This window comes from Eucyclogobius newberryi, unplaced genomic scaffold (genome assembly GCF_026437365.1).
Source record: "Eucyclogobius newberryi isolate DKJ021-1_F unplaced genomic scaffold, fEucNew1.0.hap1 SCAF_14, whole genome shotgun sequence".
Lineage (NCBI taxonomy): Eukaryota > Metazoa > Chordata > Actinopteri > Gobiiformes > Gobiidae > Eucyclogobius > Eucyclogobius newberryi.
Genome location: NW_027315768.1, coordinates 30,046,940 through 30,067,330, shown reverse-complemented (window position 1 = coordinate 30,067,330; position 20,391 = coordinate 30,046,940). Strand labels below are relative to the sequence as shown.

The window sequence follows — 20,391 nt, the reverse complement described above, 5'->3', positions numbered from 1 at the left end:
AACTATCAAATAAATATAAGGTTATCCCTGTTCTCTCCAGCAGGGGCCCACAGAGCTGTGCTACTGTTTTCCCGCAGTAGAAGAACACAGGCGCACCGCTCTTTGAATCAAACATGGATGCTTTCGTAAAGATTAACTGTTTTTGCAATAATTGTGGCAAATAAATATCCAATGGACGTTTACAGAAGTGTAACCAGAATCAATTTGAGTTGTTCTGATAAATCGATACTTTAAAAAGTGAGTAGCTTTCTTAAATTTGTAGTGAAGTGAGAAAATGTCACAATGCTAACTTAGCATCTGGCTAGGTCTCAGTTATTCTAACGCTGTTATTTGCCTATTTTTTGCATACACTTTCACTTTGGATAATTGTATATAACCTTAGGTGTAAAACATTTAGTGATCATGTGTGTCAGCTAAATATAAAACACCTGCTTTAATAACGGTATACAACTTAAGCACATAAAACATGCATCTCTATGTATATATGTTGTAATCTTGTGACATTTATAATTAACAGACAATCGTGTAAAAAGGATTTTCAAAGTTTTTGGATTACTGAAAGAACAAGCAAATTCAAGATGAATTACGTAGAGGAAGAAGAAGGTTCCCAAAAGAAAGCCCCTCCAAAGATCATTGACATGACCACCAGTGAGAAGGTATGCTGTTTTATCTATTATTTCTTCCAGTTTTATAGATATGACAACTTAATTAAAATATCTGGACTGTAGAGAAAGGTTTCACGTAGATGTGTTTTATTGTATATCTTTGCAGGTGGTTGATCTTCTAAATCAAGCAGCTCTTATTCCCACAGACGAAAAACTGACAGTGCTCAAACAGGTATGTGCTTTTCTTAGAGCTGAAACAAGTTCAAATTAATCTCAATCAATCGTTGAAATAATTGTCAACTAATTTCTTTGTAATCAAATAATTGTATACAGACTCCAAGACCAAAAACAGGTTCTTATGACTCAGACGGAGCAGTAATTGGCTCAAAATGAAACATGTCAATTCAGTGTTTTGATGGGGAAAAAAGCAATAATACTGTAAATATGCTCTATGAAGCTTCATCTTGGTTAAATTTAGTGAAACTCTCTATTCTCTGGCTTTTTGCAACTTAAACAACTCACCAGATCAACCGATTACCAAAATAAATGTTAGTTGCTCTAGTTTTCTACATTTAAAATCATCAAAATTGTCTTTTTGTATCTTCAGTACAGTGTCATTTTGTCTGCCATATGATGATAATGATAATATTTTGGCAATTTTTAGTCCTAAATTGAACTGCTAACTGTTCCTTTTTCAGGTGCAAGAGCTCATAGTCAACAAGGACCCGTCGCTTCTTGATAACTTTCTGGATGTAAGCAAAAATCATCAACAATCCCGTGCATGTGACTTAGAGAATAGATCACAACAAACTATTATTCACAACCGTTCATATTCTTTGCTGCTCCATCCAACAGGAACTGATTGCTTTTCAAACGGACAAATCGATAGAAGTTAGGAAGTTTGTCATTGGATTTATTGAAGAAGCGTGGTAAGTTTTGTTGTATTTACCATGTTTATTTATTAATTTACTTTCTCTGGACTAATGCCGTTGTTTTTGTTCTCAGCAAAAGAGACAATGAGCTGCTCCTCAGATTGATCGCTAACCTGAACATGCTGCTGAGAGACGACAGCGTGAACGTGATCAAGAAGGGCATCCTCACACTCACACAACTGTACAAAGTCTCTCTACAGGTAACGTTTTGTCAAGTCTGTTTCTGTCTGGGCTGCGTCGTGTTGGGAAAAGAAATGCACATTTTAAGAATTGTAATTAGTTAGATTTGCTGTTTTCTGTTTATGATTTTGGATTCGGTTCATTGCGCGCATTTTAAACACATCCAGGAGCGTTTGAGAGAAGACTTTGCCTGTCACGATAAGAAATGTTGTCGTACCAAGTGTTGTTTCATGGAATAATATGTTAATATTGAAGACCGTGTGAAATATTCCACTGATATTATTGCTCTGGAGAATTCAAATCACAGTTAATTCTTTTCTGAAAGCACGTATTCCTCTATAAAACATGAGGTGCAACTATAAAAATGTAAAGAAACGCTACGCATGAGCAAGTTGATGTGTATAATTGTTTTGATATAATCATTATTTGACTCCGTACAGCTCGAATGTTAATGTAAAACATAAAAAAAATTAAGATGGAATGGACATAATTGGCAAATCGCATAGGCTGCAATTTTTGAAGTGCCATAATTTCCTCGACAAACGACAAAATATCTGTCTAATTCTGCATAAAAAGTGCTAACTCTAGTTTAGATCTGTGCAAACGAGTCTTTTAGTAGTTTGTCAGTTCATATCATCCTGTTGTTTTGAACAGAACCTTATTCAAAGGTTATCGCAATTCTTCAGAAAAATCACTAACACATTTTTCCCAAACTGTGCATCCCTAACGTTAATTTACATCATCTCCCTTAAAATGATGGTTCATTCTGTCATTCAGAGTTTGTTGCTATATTTTTGTCCTCACAAAACGGCGGGAGGTTTCGTCATTATTTAGTCTTACTTACCCGGTCAATGTCATAACACGCTTTTGGTGGATCTCTTTTTCCTAATGTTTTTGTCACAATCACACATTTTGAAGTGCGATATATTTCTGTGGAAAATGACGCTAATATTGCATCTAATTTAAGCCACTGACACAATAACGCTAATAAAGCAAGATTATCTCCCAAAAGTAATCTCGATGTACAATATCGTAAAAGAAACACGAGCTTAGATACAGAATAAACACTTTAGTAGTTAGTTTGCATCTATAACGAGTGTTACAAGTTATTTATTCAGCCGTTTACAGCTCAAATCTTTTCATATGACAGAAATCCCCCACTATTATGATTAAAAAGTGCACGTTTCCTCTTATCATGTATGAACGGCTGCAGTACTTATCGTGACTGTGCGGCGTACGATCTGTGTTGTTATTGACGACGGGGCCGTTCGCAGTGGCTGGTGCGGTCCAAGGCGATCACGGAGATGCAGGAGGCGTGCTGGGACATGGTCACGCAGATGAAGGGGGAGGTCCTGGAGCTGCTGGACTCCGAGAACGACGGCGTCAGAACGCACGCCATCAAATTCACCGAGGCTCTGATCATCGCCCTGTCGCCGCGGACGCAGGACTCCGAGGTCCCCAAACGACAAGAGAACGACATCAGTTTGGACAAAGTACCCAAAGACCACTCCTACATCCGCTACGGTATGGATATTTCAGTTTAAATGTGAAGATTCTGGGTTTTTAATTGGTTGACTAGTGAATGATGGATTCTATTGTCCAGTGAGCCATTTTTAGCCACAAAAATGTTGAAATATGTTAAATGAAGGCTTCTAGAAAGAGAATATTCAAAAATAAAGTGTCTTATTGATCATAATCAGTAATTGAGGATTCTTTTTTGACATTTAGATCTAAAAAAGCCACTGTCTTTGTTATAAAAAACGTCTTTTCTTAAGTGTTTTAGAGTCTTTGTTGTCCAAAATGTATCAAAGTACTTACAATAATATTATAGTGACAGTAGGTCGATTAATTGTACTCAGTAGGACATACAATTTTATAAAATGGGGACTTAAAGTTGGAAAATCAAAGTCATTTTTATTGTAGTATTTTAACATTTGCCACTTTTCATTTTAGTTAAATTAATAACAAAGTGTAAATGCATTTAATTCCCAAACAAGGCAAAGTAAACTGGTCATGATAAATCGTACTCGATAGGACGTACAATTTGATAAATACTACAATTTCATCGCAATGTTTGAATATACATTTGCACTTTTCAGTTCAGTTTGATAAAAAAACAAACATGTAAAAGCTTTAATTTACCAGTCAAACTTAAACAAAGACTAAACCAAGATAGGAAAGAAAGAAAATTATGACAAAAATCTCTGAAATACAACAATATAAAGATAAATTTGACCCGGTTTAGTCTTGCAGCAATTGAACACCGGCTTTGTCCTACATTGGTTATTATAATATTTTTGCTTTAAACTTGTATTCAAGCTGTTGTATTCCTTCACACAAATCAAGCAAATGTTTTATGAGGAGCTTTCTGTAAATCTAGTCACAAAAATAACAATATCGACTCGGAAAAATGTCCGGAACAATATTTTTCGTGCTTTATCGTACATTTTCTTTGAACTTTTTATCAAGATTTGTGCTTTAGCGAGTCTGTGATTAGTACTTCAGTGTTTCATCCTGCTTTATTTTTACCAAACCGCATTGTACGTCTTATTGTGGCGGGTGAAATCACGGCTCTGACTGGTGTTTGCAGACGCGCTGTGCGAGGAGGGGAAGACGGCGCTGGAGAAGCTGCTGGAGTTCATGGTGCATCCGGCCATCTCCAGCATCAATCTGACCACGGCCCTGGGCTCGCTGGCCACCATCGCCCGACAGAGGCCCATGTTCATGTCCCAGGTGGTGCAGGCCTACGAGACGCTGCACGGTGAGGCGCGCGGTTCAGATTCACGAGAGGAAAATGACTCGGACTAAAGCGGTTGTTATAGTGCAATCGTAACATAAACTGTAGCTCACTCTCATCTTTTGTTTTGTTTGTTCATTGCCAATTTCTAAAAGACAATTTCCACAAACAAAACGATCTAAGAGCTTGGCAGTAGTAACGTTGTAATAAAAACGGAAATGTATTGAAATATACAAACAAGAAACGTGAGAGGAAACGTTGACATTCAGTTTTAATCAGTTGTGTAATTAAAATTACACTGAATTTGGATAAAATGTTGCCAATTTATTGTATGTTTTATTACCATTTGTAGTAGGATTGTCCTAAGTTTTGGAAATTGGTTATAATTTAAACAAGTTTTGATAAAAAACTAACAATCACATAAACAGGACAAAATTTGACATTTCCTGAACATAAAAAATAAATAAATCTTGCTTTATCTGCGCTAGTGTAAGATCACATGATAATATAAAGAAATTGTTGTTATTTTGTTAAAATTAGTTTTACCCAACATCTATTAAAGGAGACATTTTATGCTTTTTTCAGCTTCTTATTTTTGACGTTTAACAGAAGCGGATCATCTTTTTACATTTTGTTCATTGTAAACTGCAATATTGATCTAAAACGGCTTAGCAATAGAAACTATTATCTCATAAGCTCCGCCTCCATAACCTGGCTAACCAGGTTAGAAACCTACATGTAACACTTAGATTCTTCATTTTTCACACTAAATCAAAAATAAGCACAGAAAAGTGGGCGGAGATGGGGGGAGAATGAAACAGGAATTTTCTGAGCACTCAGCAGTATTCAAACACGCATAAATCAATTAAAATACAACTTTAAGTGAACTAATGGCATCATTGTTTGTCTTTCTTTCCCTTTTTTAGCCAACTTGCCCCCGACTCTGGCGAAGTCTCAGGTGAGCAGCGTGCGTAAGAACCTGAAGCTCCACCTGGTGGCCGTCCTGAAGCACCCGTGCAGTCTGGAGTTTCACGCTCAGATCAGCACCCTGCTCCAGGACCTGGGGATGCCTCAGAGCGAGATCGCCCGCTCCACGCCCGCCCTCCGCGAGCAACGCAAGCGACCGCGACACGAGCAGTACACGGAGGGCAAGAAGGTCAAGATCGGTGAGCAGGGGCTTCTTTTTGAACTTCTGAGAATCATTTGTTGTTCAAGTTCTGGTTTGAACTTGCCGTGGGTATAGTCATGGTTCTGTTTTGGTCTTGATTGAGGTTTTGGTTGGTTATTATTATTGGGCCACGACGTTTAAGAAATAATGTAAGTAACGCCATTTTTGTAATTTCCTGAATTCTCTCTCTTTTTTTAATGGGGTTAGCAAGAATGTGCCGTAACAAATAAGTAAACTTACCCTTACCTAACCAAATGACACAAGTTTACCTCTGTCTGCACTTTTAATGTCCATTTTAACTGCTCTCGCCACAACTTTGAACTGATTTGGTTGGACAAGGGGTCACATGATGTTATTTAACCAGTGAGAAGTCTGGAAACATGAAGCATTAATAATTATTGTAGACAATGACAACATTTTTATAGATTAATGAGTGTATATTGTAGGGTCAAAGGCGTCTTTAGTTGTCAGAGTTTAGTGTGACTCTCATGACGATTGAAGGACATGACTTTTTTGAGTTTTTAAACAAAGTTCTAACACTGTTCCCTCATCAAAAACATACCTGGAGTAGCATTTAGCTTCATTCACCCTAGTTTGATGAATCCTGGTTAGAAGGCCCTCTCCCCTCTGAGCGTCAAAAACACTCTGTTCTCAATCTCCTTGATAAATTATGTTTTCTCGATCTGCGATGTGGATCTTTTTTGAGTCCATAAACTCGTGTTGTGTTGCATGAACCCTCCACAACGTGGTAAATCTCTCACAACTGGGAACGTTGTGTCGTTTTGTGCCCAGCTTAAGTTATTTTATTATTATTTTGCATTGTTTTTAACCAATATTTGATTGTTGCCTTCAGCTTCAAACTGAAAAGTATCAGGATTTCAAAAGCGTTTTCTTACTAATCCCTTCTGTACGCTCGTTTACAGTTGATGACGGAATCCAAATCCATTTCTCTTGCTAATCTGGTGTCATTTCAGAGCCGGCCCTGATCGACGAGGACGAGGATAAGGAGGAGCCGGCCCCTCTGTCCGTGCCCAAACCTGCCCCGGCCCCCGTGGCCCAGTCCGCCATCGACCTCACAGCCGAGTTCCTGCGCCCGCTCCTGAACGCCGAGAACGTCGCCAACCTGGTGAGCAGCAAGGGAGACGCCCAATAAAGAAGTGACAAGCGATAATGGGCAGCGAGTCGATGTTTCTATGACCGTCAAATGTCCTTCTGCACTTGGAAACGGGGCGTGCTTTAGTTGTAGACGAGGAAGGGCTTCGAAAATGTGTTTTTTGCACAGTACACGATCTAATTTAGTACCTTACTTTCCTGTATTGTCTTATCTAAGCCTGGAAAAGCATCACGATAAACAATAATATTGACTCTATGCCACTAACGCAAGAACCCAAAAGAAGGACAGTTAGCTCTTCCACTAAATGCATAATATTGGTCAAAAATATGAGCAGCAAATGAGCAGAAGGAAACACTTTAGGTTATAAAAGTTACTTATTGGATTCTCTGTGGCTCAAATATTATCGCGCAACAACAAAATGACAAAATATCCCCACAAACGGCAACAAAAAATGTTGTCCTAAAAATGTTGTTCTAGTTATTATTTATTGAAAGATAAGTCGATATTGTAATTATGGCTTACACTACACTTGCTTGGACATTGACATACTTTCTTCACAAATAAAATACACTGAAAACACGTCCAGCAAAAAGGGAGTGGGCACAGAATAAAAACACCTTGCATTAGTACTTTTACTCATCTAAAATACCGTCTGATCCCCCTGTGCTGTCCGCCTCCAGGTGCTGATCAGTATGGTTTACCTGCCCGACGTGATGCCCGCCTCGTTCCAGTCCACGTACACACCGGTCGAGTCCGCTGGCACCGACGCTCAGATCAAACACTTGGCTCGACTCTTGTCCACGCAGATGACGGGGGCCGGCATCGGACCAGGTAAAACCTTCTTCGTCCTTTTTTAAATTTTTTGACATATGTGCAATAAAAAACATTAAACGAAACCAGAGAGCTGATGAGGATGATGATGATGATTGGGATGATGATGGAACAAGAAATAATGTCAAATAAAATGGAGGCTAATAGTCCAATAGTCGATTTCCATTTAGTCCAAAGTTGATCAAATCTGTCTATTTCCAAATTTAGTCCGAATGTCATTTTTTCCATTTGTCTGATGTTTATTACCATTTCTGGGCAGTCCTTGATCGTCTGTGAGGTTTGCGTCATCCACTTCCTTGTATTTGCATTTTTCCCTGCTGCCAAAAGCATGTTCCAAAGGTATCCATTTACTGTGTCCATGGCAGGAGTTTTGAGACCCAAATACATAGTTCTAAAATTGAAAGGGACAAAGAATGACTTAAAAAAATTGAAGATGACTATTTACTCTTGTAACTCTTGTTCCACTGTTTTGGCCATACTATTGTGTTGTACTTTTCCACTCTCTAACCACATCTATACATTACAAACAAGGATTTAGTTTATTTTAGAATCTAAATAATAATCACCGGGTATATTCTATTTTTAGAAATGCACTCTTTAGTCTACGCCATTGTCTGTGTCATTTTACGTCAGTATTATGCTATAAATTAGACATAATTAGAGCTTGTGACTCGACTCCAACAGAATGAATGACTCGACATGAGTGAGGTAGCACAGTTGGTAAAATGAAAGGAAAACTGTTCTTTAATGAGCTGGACTTTGATTTAGAGGATAATGACCTGTAGGGCCAATTTTCTGTCCTTATATTGATCAGTCTTGCTTTCCGTTGACATTGTCAAAGATTTGATTAATTGCCCAGCCCTAATGACTCGACTCGGACTTTGGACTCGTACACTGAAAACTTGAGCATGACTCAAATTAGAAAAATGTCAACTATAAACCTGTACGTAAGCAGGTTAACGCTAACATCCAACTGGCCAAAATAAATTGCTTTTTCAAATTTGTGTGATGTTTTGGTTGTAATTTAGATATTATTTTTTATTTATTCATTTTATTTTTATTTTTTTAAGGTTTAATCAAGCAAAAAACAATGTAACTGTGATATGATGTGGCGGTAAAATCTGTTTTTAAGTCCGCAAACAATTGCCAGAACCGCTCTGAGCATTTCTGCATCATATCACGATCATTACAACTGTGAGGGCAGCGTTAGCGCGTCAGAGGCACGTGTAATTCCCTCTGATGCCAGTAGATGGCGCCAAATGTAATTTAATAGAGTGGGAAAAGCTGGCGTGATATAAAGTCTGTTTGTTCTAAAACATGAGATGCCAAAGCAAAGGTACTCAGGAGTATGTTTAAAAGCTAATAGTACAAATAATGCATGATATTTGTATTTCACAGTTCTCTTGTGTCCACTCACACCACTTGATCTCGTCTTAGGTCTGGAGCAGTCCAAAAACAAAGATACCGGAGAAGACGAGGGCAGCAGTAAAGACTCGATCATCAAACGTAAAGCTCCCATGGTGGTGCAGAACATTTCTGTGGTGGGAGCAAACACAGAGAAAACCCCAGAGATCCCAGTGGTCAAGAGGCTCCCTGAACCCATCCTGCCCACAGTTCAGCCCAAGTGAGTATTATTAGTATTATTTTATCCACCAACGGTTAAATATAGTGTTTCAATTTGGTTTTGTACAGAAAGGGCTAACCGCTTTATGTACATCTCAAACATTAGGGCCAGGCTTTTAGATAGAGACCCGTCTTCCTGTATTATGGACGGGGCATTTTAAAATGTGGACAGCCATTTTATTAATAAATCTTATTATATATAATATTATATATAATATTATATTATCATTAAATCGGGCCGGGAAGCATTTGACAATTGTCCGCCATTACAGTTTACTGTTTACAAGTGAAAATTGGTCGACGAAATTTGTGTGCTTGGTTCTGATTGGCTGCCGAGCCGTGGTCCGGAGAATGCCGGAGCTACTTGTTTTTTTCGTCCCGGGTGTTTTCAAATCTTATCTAAAAGCCTGAATAGGGCTGGGCAATGTCGGGATAAAAATCGAATTATGATCTCATTCCTGTGACAATCTGTCATTTTGATCAAATCGACATATCGGGATTCAGTCATTTTCTCTTGAATGTGCAAAATGTGTCTGCAAATGTCTTTGTTGAGGTTCAAAGGTCGATCATAAAATTACTAACCCCAAAAGTGAAGAAATATCACTGTCCATCTTCTTCCGGGGTCTGATCGGGGGGGCAGCTGTCCAAGCAAGGACTCCCAGACTTCCCCCACCCCAGACACTTCCTCCAGCTCCTCCGCGGGATCCCGAGGCGTTCCCAGGCCAGCCGAGAGACAATGGTCCCTAACTGCTGCTTATTGCTAATGCTAACATACATGAATAGCAGAATACATTTGATCCTTCGACAAACGTGTGGCGCCTGATTGAATATTTACACAATTTATTTTCCAGAAGCAACTAAATGCATGGATGAGTTTGTATTTCTTAAATTTCGGTCACTGTGCGGAGCCGTTCGTTCACCCGGAGCAGAGGAAAGCTAGCGCTAATCGGCTGCTAACGCTAAAAAAACAGGCTTTATCGTCCGTTGGTGATTTCATACATCCGTGAGATCGGGCGGCTGTTTCCCCGTGGCTCTGATGCCGGTTCTCAGTAAGTCTTATAAGTTTAAGAGAAAGAAGAAGAAAGTCCGTCAACTTGTATCTGCCGCTATGAATGAAGCAGAATGTTTTCACCCAAAAGTGGGCGGGACTCGGCGATTGGTATAAAACGTTTGTTAATAACGGTTTGAAATGCTGTCATGTTGTTCCAGAACGTCAGGCTCAAGCGGGAGGAAGAAGGTTTTTCGTTTGTCGGACGTGATTCAGCCTCTGACCGACACTCAGCTGGAAACCCTGTCGTCCAAAGCCGTCAAACGCATCCTGCACTCGGAGAAGACCATCGCCCAGAGCGGCATGTCCCAGGTTTGTAACTCTGAGCACGTCACATACAGAAGACGATGGAAGATGTTGACTGTATGTTTCAGTGGAATCATGTGCAAAAATCATGGAACTATTCTTTTTTTATGTAGTTTTTAATATTGTTTACACTTTCTTGACTATTTAGGGGGGATTTTAACTGTTAATATTAGATGTTAAGTCACGATAACAATGCTCAACATTTCCATAAACCATTTAGCTATTGTCCAGCAAGATGAATCATAATCAAATCCAGACCACAGTTTGGTTGTATGAAAAATGGGGATGTCAAGATTATTTGGTTAATCGATAATTGTGATTATTCAGATAACAATATAATCGTAAAATAATAATCGTGACAATTTTAGGAATATAATTATGTATTTTTTGTTCAATATATAGCCCAAAATTAGACCTAAATGTAAAGAACTTTTTTATCCGGCCGTTTATGTCACATTTAACTTTGTAAAGCTGGTCACAAACTTGAAAAACATCTCAGACGACGTGAATGAAAGAAAATTAAAGATGCCACTGCAATCGTTAAATCGTAACACTAAAATTTGACATTGTGCGTTATATATATGTTTATGTAACCCTAAATCAATTGGATATATATATGTGGGTTTCCTGTGTTTTCCTCTGACTCCCGCTCTGTTCCGCAGGTGCGAGTGAAGCTGCTGTCGAGGCTGGTGACTCAGTTCGAGGGCATCATGAAGGGGGACGTGTTGGAGTTCATCCTGGAGGACATCCGGACCCGGAGCGACTTGGCCTTCTCCCTGCTGTACCAGGAGTACACCACGTACCTGAGCCAGATGCCGTCCGGTCTGCTGGACAGCTACGACCACTGTCTGTACACGCTGCTGTCCGGGCTGCAGGAGAAGCCCGAGCAGCGGGACGGGTGAGAGCGGACGCCTTTTCACACGCCCTGTTTTTAGCTTTATTCACGCTTGTTTGATGAATCCTCTCGAGTGCGTCCTCTTCCCTCAAGAAAATAAAAAACTTACACATTTTCCAGTTTTGTGACGTCATACTGTAGGTTGAGTCTTGTTCTGAGCATTTCTGTCGTCAAGTCGGCATCATCACAACTCTGTGCTTGCATTAGCATGTTGAGGAAAGCTAGGTTTTGTTAATCTAGCCTTTGTAATTCCCTCTGTAGCCTGTAGATGGAGCGCTAACTCAATTCCTAATGTTTTAAATGCCCGACTCAAGAACATGTTTAAAGGACAAGGACGGTACAAAAAAATAATTAGTATTTAATATTTAATATTTGTCCATTATAAATGTCTATTTATCAATCAAAAATATTTCATAAACGGCACAATATTGGAAATGATTGAAAAATGACTAAGTTCGGTGATATCAATATTATCGCAATATTTGAAGACACATTAATTTCAGTTACATGTCCATGCCTTAATGTATTTATTCAACCGGCATCATTTAGACTGAATAATTCAACGTTTTCATTTTAAAAATTGTACATTTGTCAGATGGAGTACCTTGAAGTTATTACAATATTTGTGTCAATCAAGATTGCAATATGATATGTTTTTATTTTCATTTTAAAATTCAAACCTGCATGTCAAACCACAATACAAACCTTTACACATTACACAAGATAGATACTTTTGCTAAAACGTTTTTTAAATTTGATTCTAGGGCTGCACAATTAAGAATAAAACTAAAGAATAAAAATATCTAATTGCCCCTAGAATTGTAATTCCAATACACGTTTTTTTTAAAGTAGGATTCTATTCAGAGTGCACATTTTAAACATTTCCAGCAGCATTTACATTTGAGTAAAATATAAACTGATAATACAAGAATCCTATGCCTTTCAGAATATATTTGTACCAGTCTAAACTACAAGGATGTTTTATTCTTTGCAGAGAACATTCTGTTTTCTAAATCACTGCAGTTTTGATCATTGCACCGACTCAAATTGCATTTCGATTTGTTTATTGTGCAGCTTATTTGATTTCTCTCCTAGGTCTTTTTTTATGATTATTATTATGATTGTGTAATATTATAATTAAACTATAACTATTCTTTCAGGCTTTTCACCAAACTGGTCTTAGAGGCTCCGATCATAACAGATTCTGCTTTGGAAGTTATACGGCGTTACTGTGAGGACGAGGTAAATGAAAACCAACACAAAGCATGATATTCTATTACACAACACACAACAAACACAACTAACTGAACCATGTTCTTTTGTGTCAGTCGCGAGTCTATTTGGGGATGACCACGTTAAAGGAGCTCATTTTCAACCGGCCTTCCCGACAGTTTCAGTATCTCCACGTGCTTCTGGATCTCAGCTCGCACGAAAAGGAAAAAGTAGGACATTTGACCTAGATTTAAAATGTTCAACCTCCGCTAAACGCAAAAAGTGGCTCACGTTTATGGTACATTTGTAGGTGCGGACGACGGCGTTGGGTTTCCTGAAGCGAATGTATGAAAAAGAGCATTTGAGAGACTACATCGAGAAGTTTGCCTTGAACTACATGCAGCTGCTGGTTCATCCCAATCCTCCATCGCTGCTGTTTGGGGCTGACAAAGACACAGGTACACGACTTATGTACTATATGGTTTTAATGACTGTATCAATAGTGAGATTGTGCCTCTGAAATGTGTTGTAGTGTAATTGTAGTATCTGCAGCTCAGTTTTTTGTTCATTATTGAAATAAGAATGCAACTTCTCTCTGTTTAAGTTCTTATATTGGGGCTTTGGTTGTGTTGTGCTATTATTCTCTATAATTATTAAATGCCCTGTATTCATTGGTCTCAGTCACGTGGTGGTCTTACTCATCTTACTTGAGTTGTATCTGTCTTCTCTCTCTCAGAGGTGGCCGCGCCCTGGACGGAGGAAACTGTGCGTCAGTGTCTGTTCCTTTATCTGTCTCTTCTTCCTCTGAACCACCGCCTGGTTCACGAACTCGCTTCCGTGTACACCGAGGCCATCGCCGACATCAAACGCAGCGTGCTCAGGGCAATCGAGCAGCCGGTGAGTTTGTTATTTTATAAGTGATTTGTAATGTGTAGAAATGGTTTTATATTGTTCCTATCTACTTAAAACAGAACTTAGTCTAGACATAGAGCTCCCCCTGCAGGGCCTGTGTGAAAATACACTGTCGGAGAACAGACCTGAAAGTGTTACATTTATTTTTGTATTGAAATAAAGCAGTATAATCTCTCAAAAAACTGTTAATGTTACCAAATATTTAAAAAGAGTCAGGGTTTCTCGGGAGAGTTGTCTCTGGGTCGATGTCGGTCAATAGTGTTGGTTTTCCGTCCAGAGACAGAAGGGGGCGACAAATGTCCCAAAAATACATATTTGACCATCACAGGGACTTGCAAATACAAATCTAATGGGGTAAAATGTTACTTGGTTCTCCTTTAATGAACACAATGGATATGATTTTGCAATAAGACTACTACATACAGTGATATAGTATTATTCAGTTCAAAGCTTGAGTCTGTATTACTATAACAATATACACACTAATTTTCTATATTTTCAATGTTATTCTTTACCAGTAAAGACGTGTACATTGATTTTTTTTTTGTACTTAACATCATTACAATGCTCTATAAAAATGTCTATAAAAAGTCAGCCAGGTGAAAAATGAATTACATTAATGGGTTGCACCTTTAAAATAACTACATTTTCATAACATAAATAAAGCATGAACGAAAACTTATTTTAATTTAATGATTGAGACATAGTAACTCCTTAAATTTAGTCTTTGTTCATGCTATGTTGAGGCTAATTAAGGTGTAGTTGTTATTTTAAAGTTGTGCCCATTATCAATGTTTAGACAAAAAAAAACATATTTTTGTGAAGACCTGAACAATGGCTGCTGTTGGGATATTGGGCTATAAATGTTTGTTTTTTTAAAAGGAGATATAAATTAATAAATAGTATTTCCTTAATATCCATAATATCAATGTAAACTAGCTGAACAAGTAACACATTCGGTAATATGAAATTGTATGATCATGGTAATAGTATTTTTATTTATTTTTTAAATTAATGCACTCTTATAAAAATAATAATGCAGTCTTATCTTTTTTTAATATTGTTATTTTAAAAAGAGTGCTTTATTTTTTTTATTATTTTAAAAAGGGTGCATTATTTTATTGTTTATTGTTATTTTAAAAAGAGTGCATAATCAAAGTCTCCTGCTGTATGTTCTAGATTCGTGGGATGGGCATGAACTCCCCTGATTTGCTGCTGTTGGTGGAAAACTGCCCAAAAGGAGCTGAGACACTTGTAACGCGCTGTCTTCATATTCTCACTGACAAAGGTACACAAAACGTACCCTTCAGCACATTTGACATGCGCGTGCTTGAAGAGAATCACCCTACAGGTCATTTCACTGACGAGGTCATTTAAACGCTCATGTGTGGTGTTTTTGTGCAGTTCCTCCGTCTCCAGAGCTGGTGGAGCGAGTGCGAGATCTTTACCACAAGAGAGTCCCAGATGTGCGCTTCCTCATCCCGGTCATAAACGGATTAGAAAAGGTAACTCGGACTAGAGCTGGTCTAAAACACTGCAGGCGCTCTTATTGGTTTGGTTTAAAGGATATTTTATCTTAATTATGCATCTGTCAGAACCAAGTTACAGGTGGAAGATACTTTGAAACATGCATCGTCTAGTGTCATTTCCCAAATAAAGGTTTAAAGTGGTATTTCATTTATTATTAATTCATTTCAGATGGATTTTACATTAAATTAGAAAGAAGGAAAAGGGGCAGAAAGAAATACCGGTATAACTGATAATATCTGTCCCTTTTCACGCATAGACATTCTTTTTAATGACTAGTACATGGGACTTGTTTGAGTGAAATGACATGGAGTCAACCGGAAATAGTTGTGGATGCCATTTCATATTTTTTTATCAGAACCTTTTACTCTTCGTTAAAGACTTTTTGATATTTCTGCCTTTTTGTGGTTAATTTTATGGTCCATTTCGGTCTCTTTTTTTGATGTTCATTTTACAGGACAAATATGATGCAGTATTTGTATTGTTATTTGCCTTTGAACATGTTTTGAGTACCTTTAGTTTGGCATCTCATGTTTTAGAACTAAAACAAAATTACATCTGTAACTCTGCTGTTTCCCATGGGACTGAGATTTGGGAACTACTAGGTTATTATTCGAAATTAGATTGTTTTCTCAGGGAAACTAGGTAACCACGCAGTTGTACTGATCGTGATTAGACGGGAGACATTCACAGAACAAGTTTGCCGATGGTTTATGGACTTAAAAGCAGCAGAGAAGATTCTCAGAGCCACGTCACAGATCGAGAAAACGTCAGTTATCGAGGAGATTCAGAATAGAGTGTTTTTCACGCTCAGAGGGGAGAGGACTTTCCAACCAGGATTCATCAAACTAGCGTGACTGAAGCTAAATGCTAAACGCAGGTATGTTTTGATGAGGGAACAGTGTTAGAACAGGGTTAAAAGCTCAAAAAAGTACATCTTGTATAACTCCTTTAATAGTTGTAGTTATAGATGATGGATTCGGTCTAAATTTGCACATCTTCAAAACACCTCTCACCTCTTCTTATCGCTAAATGCCTAAACCGTTTTGCTTTTTCCCTCTTTTTCATCAGAGTGAAGTTATCCAGGCTCTTCCCAAGTTAATCAAACTCAACCCAATTGTGGTGAAAGAAGTGTTCAACCGGTTATTGGGCACGCAGCACAGTAAGTCACTCGTAGTGCATCGTTTCAGTCAAAAGTGCTGTATTTGTGCTCAGACGGGTGTAATACCTGTTGTCTTCCAGGCGAGGGCACTTCGTCAGTTTCTCCTCTCACGCCCGGAGACCTGCTGATCGCTTTGCACAACATCGACTCAATCAAATGTGACATGAAATCGATTATAAAAGGTTTGTAGCGGTTTTAACTTCATCAACTAAAGAGATTCTAAACTTTACACTATTGAATATGCTGTACCGTCGGTAATTAAAATGTTTTCTCGTACTTGTAGCCACCAACCTGTGTTTTGGAGAGAAGAACGTTTATACCTCGGAGGTGTTGGCGGTGGTGATGCAGCAGTTGATGGAGCAGAATCCTCTCCCGATGCTTCTGATGAGGACGGTGATCCAGTCCCTCACCATGTATCCACGGCTGGGCGGCTTCGTCATGAACATTTTAGCGCGGCTCATCGTTAAACAGGTTTGTTCTAAGGATTCTAATGCAGCTACGGGCATGCTGAAGGACACGACGTTTACAGTATGAAATGATTTCCACGTGTTGAATCTGCGGGGTTATTTAGGGACTTATGCAAGGGTGTCAAACTCATTTAGGGCCTCTGGCCGAATTTCGACGCTCAGGCTGGGTTATGGGCCAAACAACGTAAACAATAATTAATAAATATATATATATATATATATATATATATATATATATATATATATATATATATATATATATATATATATATATATATATATATATATATTATATATATATATATATAATATATATATATATATATATATATATATATATATATATATTATATATATATATATATAATATATATATATATATATATATATATATATATATATATATATATATATATATATATATATATATATATATTATATATATATATATATATATATATATATATATAATATATATTATATATATATATTATATATATATATATATATATAAGGAATGAATAGCTGTGTATATAGCCTGGTACTGGTTATATGTTGAAATTGTTGCACAAATCTGCAGCAGGTGAAAGACTGAGTCCATATTCATGCATCAGCAACGGGAACATGGACTTATGATTTATGATATGAAATGTTGATATCACAGACCTGTTGCTGCACAAACTCAATATGATCTTACTATTTTTATAGTTTAAGCTCACAGCAGTCATGTTCATACTTTATTACACTCTGACCTGTGTTTTAACCTGTGGCTCCTGATCCGTCCTGTTTTGCACTGGTTTAGATGTTTATCTCACAGAGCTGTCATCACAGTTTTTCTTGTTGTAAGCTCCACATTAGTGTCGCTTGTAGCGCTGCTCTAACGTCAACAAAACGTCGTCCTTTCTTTCTTCCAAGTGTTTCCCAATCAGTCTGTAAAGTGTGCGTCGGCTGCTGCAAAGTACTGTGGGGCTTTTAGTTTCTATTGGAAATCAACAAATATAAATTTGCGAATTAAAACGCCTAGGGGGCCGGATGCGGCCCACGGGCCACAAGTCTGACACCCCTGTGGATAAGTTTTAGATTTACTCGAACAACAAAGTTCCCATTCATTTTTCACAATCTTATAAGTAACGTTTTTTGAAAAATGTCAATATCAAGAGTTTAAAGGTACGGCAGAGGCTAAAATTTGGTAACTTATGTCCTTAAAACATAGTTAAAACTTAAAATTCAGCTAATTGTTTCATTATGACGTGGGTGTAAAGTTTCAGAAACATATTTTAACTGAAAATATTCTAGTTACACATTGCTGATAACCACAGTTCCGGAAGTAAATTGTTAACTGTGGAGCTTAACTTCAAATATGTAAATTGTGATCATGACTGTCCCTCAGGTGTGGAAGTATCCTAAAGTGTGGGAGGGGTTTGTGAAGTGCTGCCAGAGGACGAGGCCTCAGTCCTACAGCGTGCTCCTGCAGCTGCCTTCAGTCCAGCTCAACAGTGTGTTTGAACGCTGCCCCGAGATGAGAGACCCACTACTGCAACACGTGCTGTCCTTCACGCCTCACCAGGTACAAGAAGAACACGTACAAACACACTCCAGACCGGCACGAGGCTGTTCTACTGCCGCTGCGTGTCTCAAAAGCACTTTCTCTGATGATCTTTATTTTGATTTGTGTGTCGCAGCGAGCTCACGTTTCCTCGTCCATCATGGCTGTTCTGGAGGTACATAAACCCGAGCCCGAGACAGAGGTAAGAAGGAGCGAGGCCCAAATCATCAACTGTTGTTAAACTACCTAATAAAAGCATTAGCAAATAGGACTCTCATATCAATATATCACTAAAGAAAGTAAACATATAGTCAGTATATTTGGTTAATAGTAGTTTTGGTTAATTTGTGACTGACTGAGGTATTGATTCTTTTTTCGTGTATCTGCACATACATTTACTTTTTAGCTTGGTACAAACGGAGGTTCAAGAGGCACTGAAACATCTCATGACGTATGACTTATCTTATGAAAAAAAAATGGAGATTGCAAGAAACTCGACTGAACAAAAGCTGTGGATAAATTTAAATTTAAGCAAAAACAGAAGATCCAAGTGTCTCGCAGACTTGACTTTTCTGTTCTTCCTTGTTATGTTTGTTTCTATAAAGATGACAAAATTGGCGTGTAAAGTGTAAAACTCCTCAGTACCTGAACCGAATGGACGTTGCGATGTTTTCCACAGCATCGCCCGTGACTCTTTGAAACGGAAACAAATACTGAAATCCATGTTCCATCCATCCTTGTCTGAGCTTGCGTTGCGTTTATTTCCGATGACGTTTCTTTTCCAGATTGAAGCGGCTCCTCCACCGGCCGCGACGCCCGAGCCCGAACGAACGGAGCAACGGCGCGACGAAGAGGAGGAGCCTATGGAGCAGGAGCCAGAGGGCGTGAACGCGGCGAGACAGGTGACGCATGATACTCTAATCCAGGGCTATTCCACTTGATTTTCCCAAGGGACGATGCCTCTGGGCCGGAGGGGCACAACACGCCACTACTGTAATAACATTTTGGGTTGTACAAAACATCCCCAACAGTGTTTCAATAACTCGAGTTAATACAGTAAAATAACTAATAATGATTCGATTTTTGTGCGAAATAACATGATTTATTAACAAAAATGTACTTTGCAAAACTGATCCAGAAATAAACTAAGACTAGACCAGGACCAACCCAAAATCAAAAGAGGTCAGAATTAAACAAGGACTAAAACCAAGAACAAACCAGGTCAAAACTAGTGCTAAACCAGAAATAAACCAGTAAACAAGATTTTTATTTTCTTTTTTCAATATTTGGAAGATGAGTCATGGGCCGGATTAAATCGCTTGGAGGGCCTGATTTGGCCCCCGGGCCTTATGTTGAATAGCCCCGCTCTAATCGTTTGGGAAAGCAGATGAGAAAAGTGAGACCGCTGTGTTTTGTCATTTGAAAACACATTTTTGTTTCAAACTAAAATCCTCTTGATGTAATGGCTAGAATTTGACTGTCATAATTTCAGGCCCATTTAACTGTGGGAGATTTACTGTAACAAAACGACAATGAAATCCTACATTTTCTGAACATATTACGTGCGTTTGTTTTTTTTAACCATAAACTAGGTCAACAAATCAGCAAAACTGACAGTTAAACAGCAAATTCTACATCATTAAACTTTAGGGAGTTAAGAATTCAGTGATGTAATTGAATTCAACCTATTATTTCAGGGTAAAGTGACGGAAAATTGCCTGAAAATGTCACTTCTACGCAACAAACCAACACAGACCTTTATACCACGACTGACCCAATGCAGTATCTTAGACTGTGCCATAAATCTTGTCTTGTCATTTCTCAGATTGAGACAGCAGCAGTTCAGGAGGAAGCTTCTCCTCGACCAGACACTGAGGAGCCCATGGACGATGGTCAGACAGAAGCCGCAGACCCGCAGCAGCAGCAGCAGGACGGAGACGCAGAGGCCGAGGACGGCACCGAAGCTGAAGAATAACAACTGAACTTATGTTAACTCCTGTTTAAAAAGAAATTATGGTTTGTTTCATTTTTGTGTTTGGATTTGTTAATAAAATAACAAACTATGGCTCTGTGTATTCGACTGATTTGATATTTATTGATAGTTTGAACCACATTCAGTCGAGGGC

At 38.3% G+C, this 20,391-nt stretch overlaps 1 protein-coding gene across 1 annotated transcript; it reads left to right on the top strand.

The window, feature by feature from the left end:
• The first annotated feature begins 523 nt into the window (after positions 1 to 523).
• On the top strand, positions 524 to 20,283 carry sympk (symplekin). Its single transcript, XM_072445201.1, has 26 exons — positions 524 to 656; positions 772 to 837; positions 1,304 to 1,357; positions 1,461 to 1,534; positions 1,611 to 1,737; positions 2,992 to 3,241; positions 4,308 to 4,478; positions 5,381 to 5,620; positions 6,597 to 6,748; positions 7,417 to 7,567; positions 9,005 to 9,191; positions 10,400 to 10,550; positions 11,207 to 11,442; positions 12,600 to 12,681; positions 12,768 to 12,881; positions 12,962 to 13,109; positions 13,388 to 13,548; positions 14,743 to 14,851; positions 14,968 to 15,068; positions 16,162 to 16,252; positions 16,333 to 16,434; positions 16,536 to 16,723; positions 18,110 to 18,286; positions 18,402 to 18,467; positions 19,051 to 19,167; positions 20,091 to 20,283. Exons 1-26 carry the CDS (start codon positions 579 to 581, stop codon positions 20,238 to 20,240), a joined length of 3,543 nt encoding a protein of 1,180 aa, XP_072301302.1. The 5' UTR covers positions 524 to 578; the 3' UTR covers positions 20,241 to 20,283.
• Positions 20,284 to 20,391: the final 108 nt, after the last annotated feature.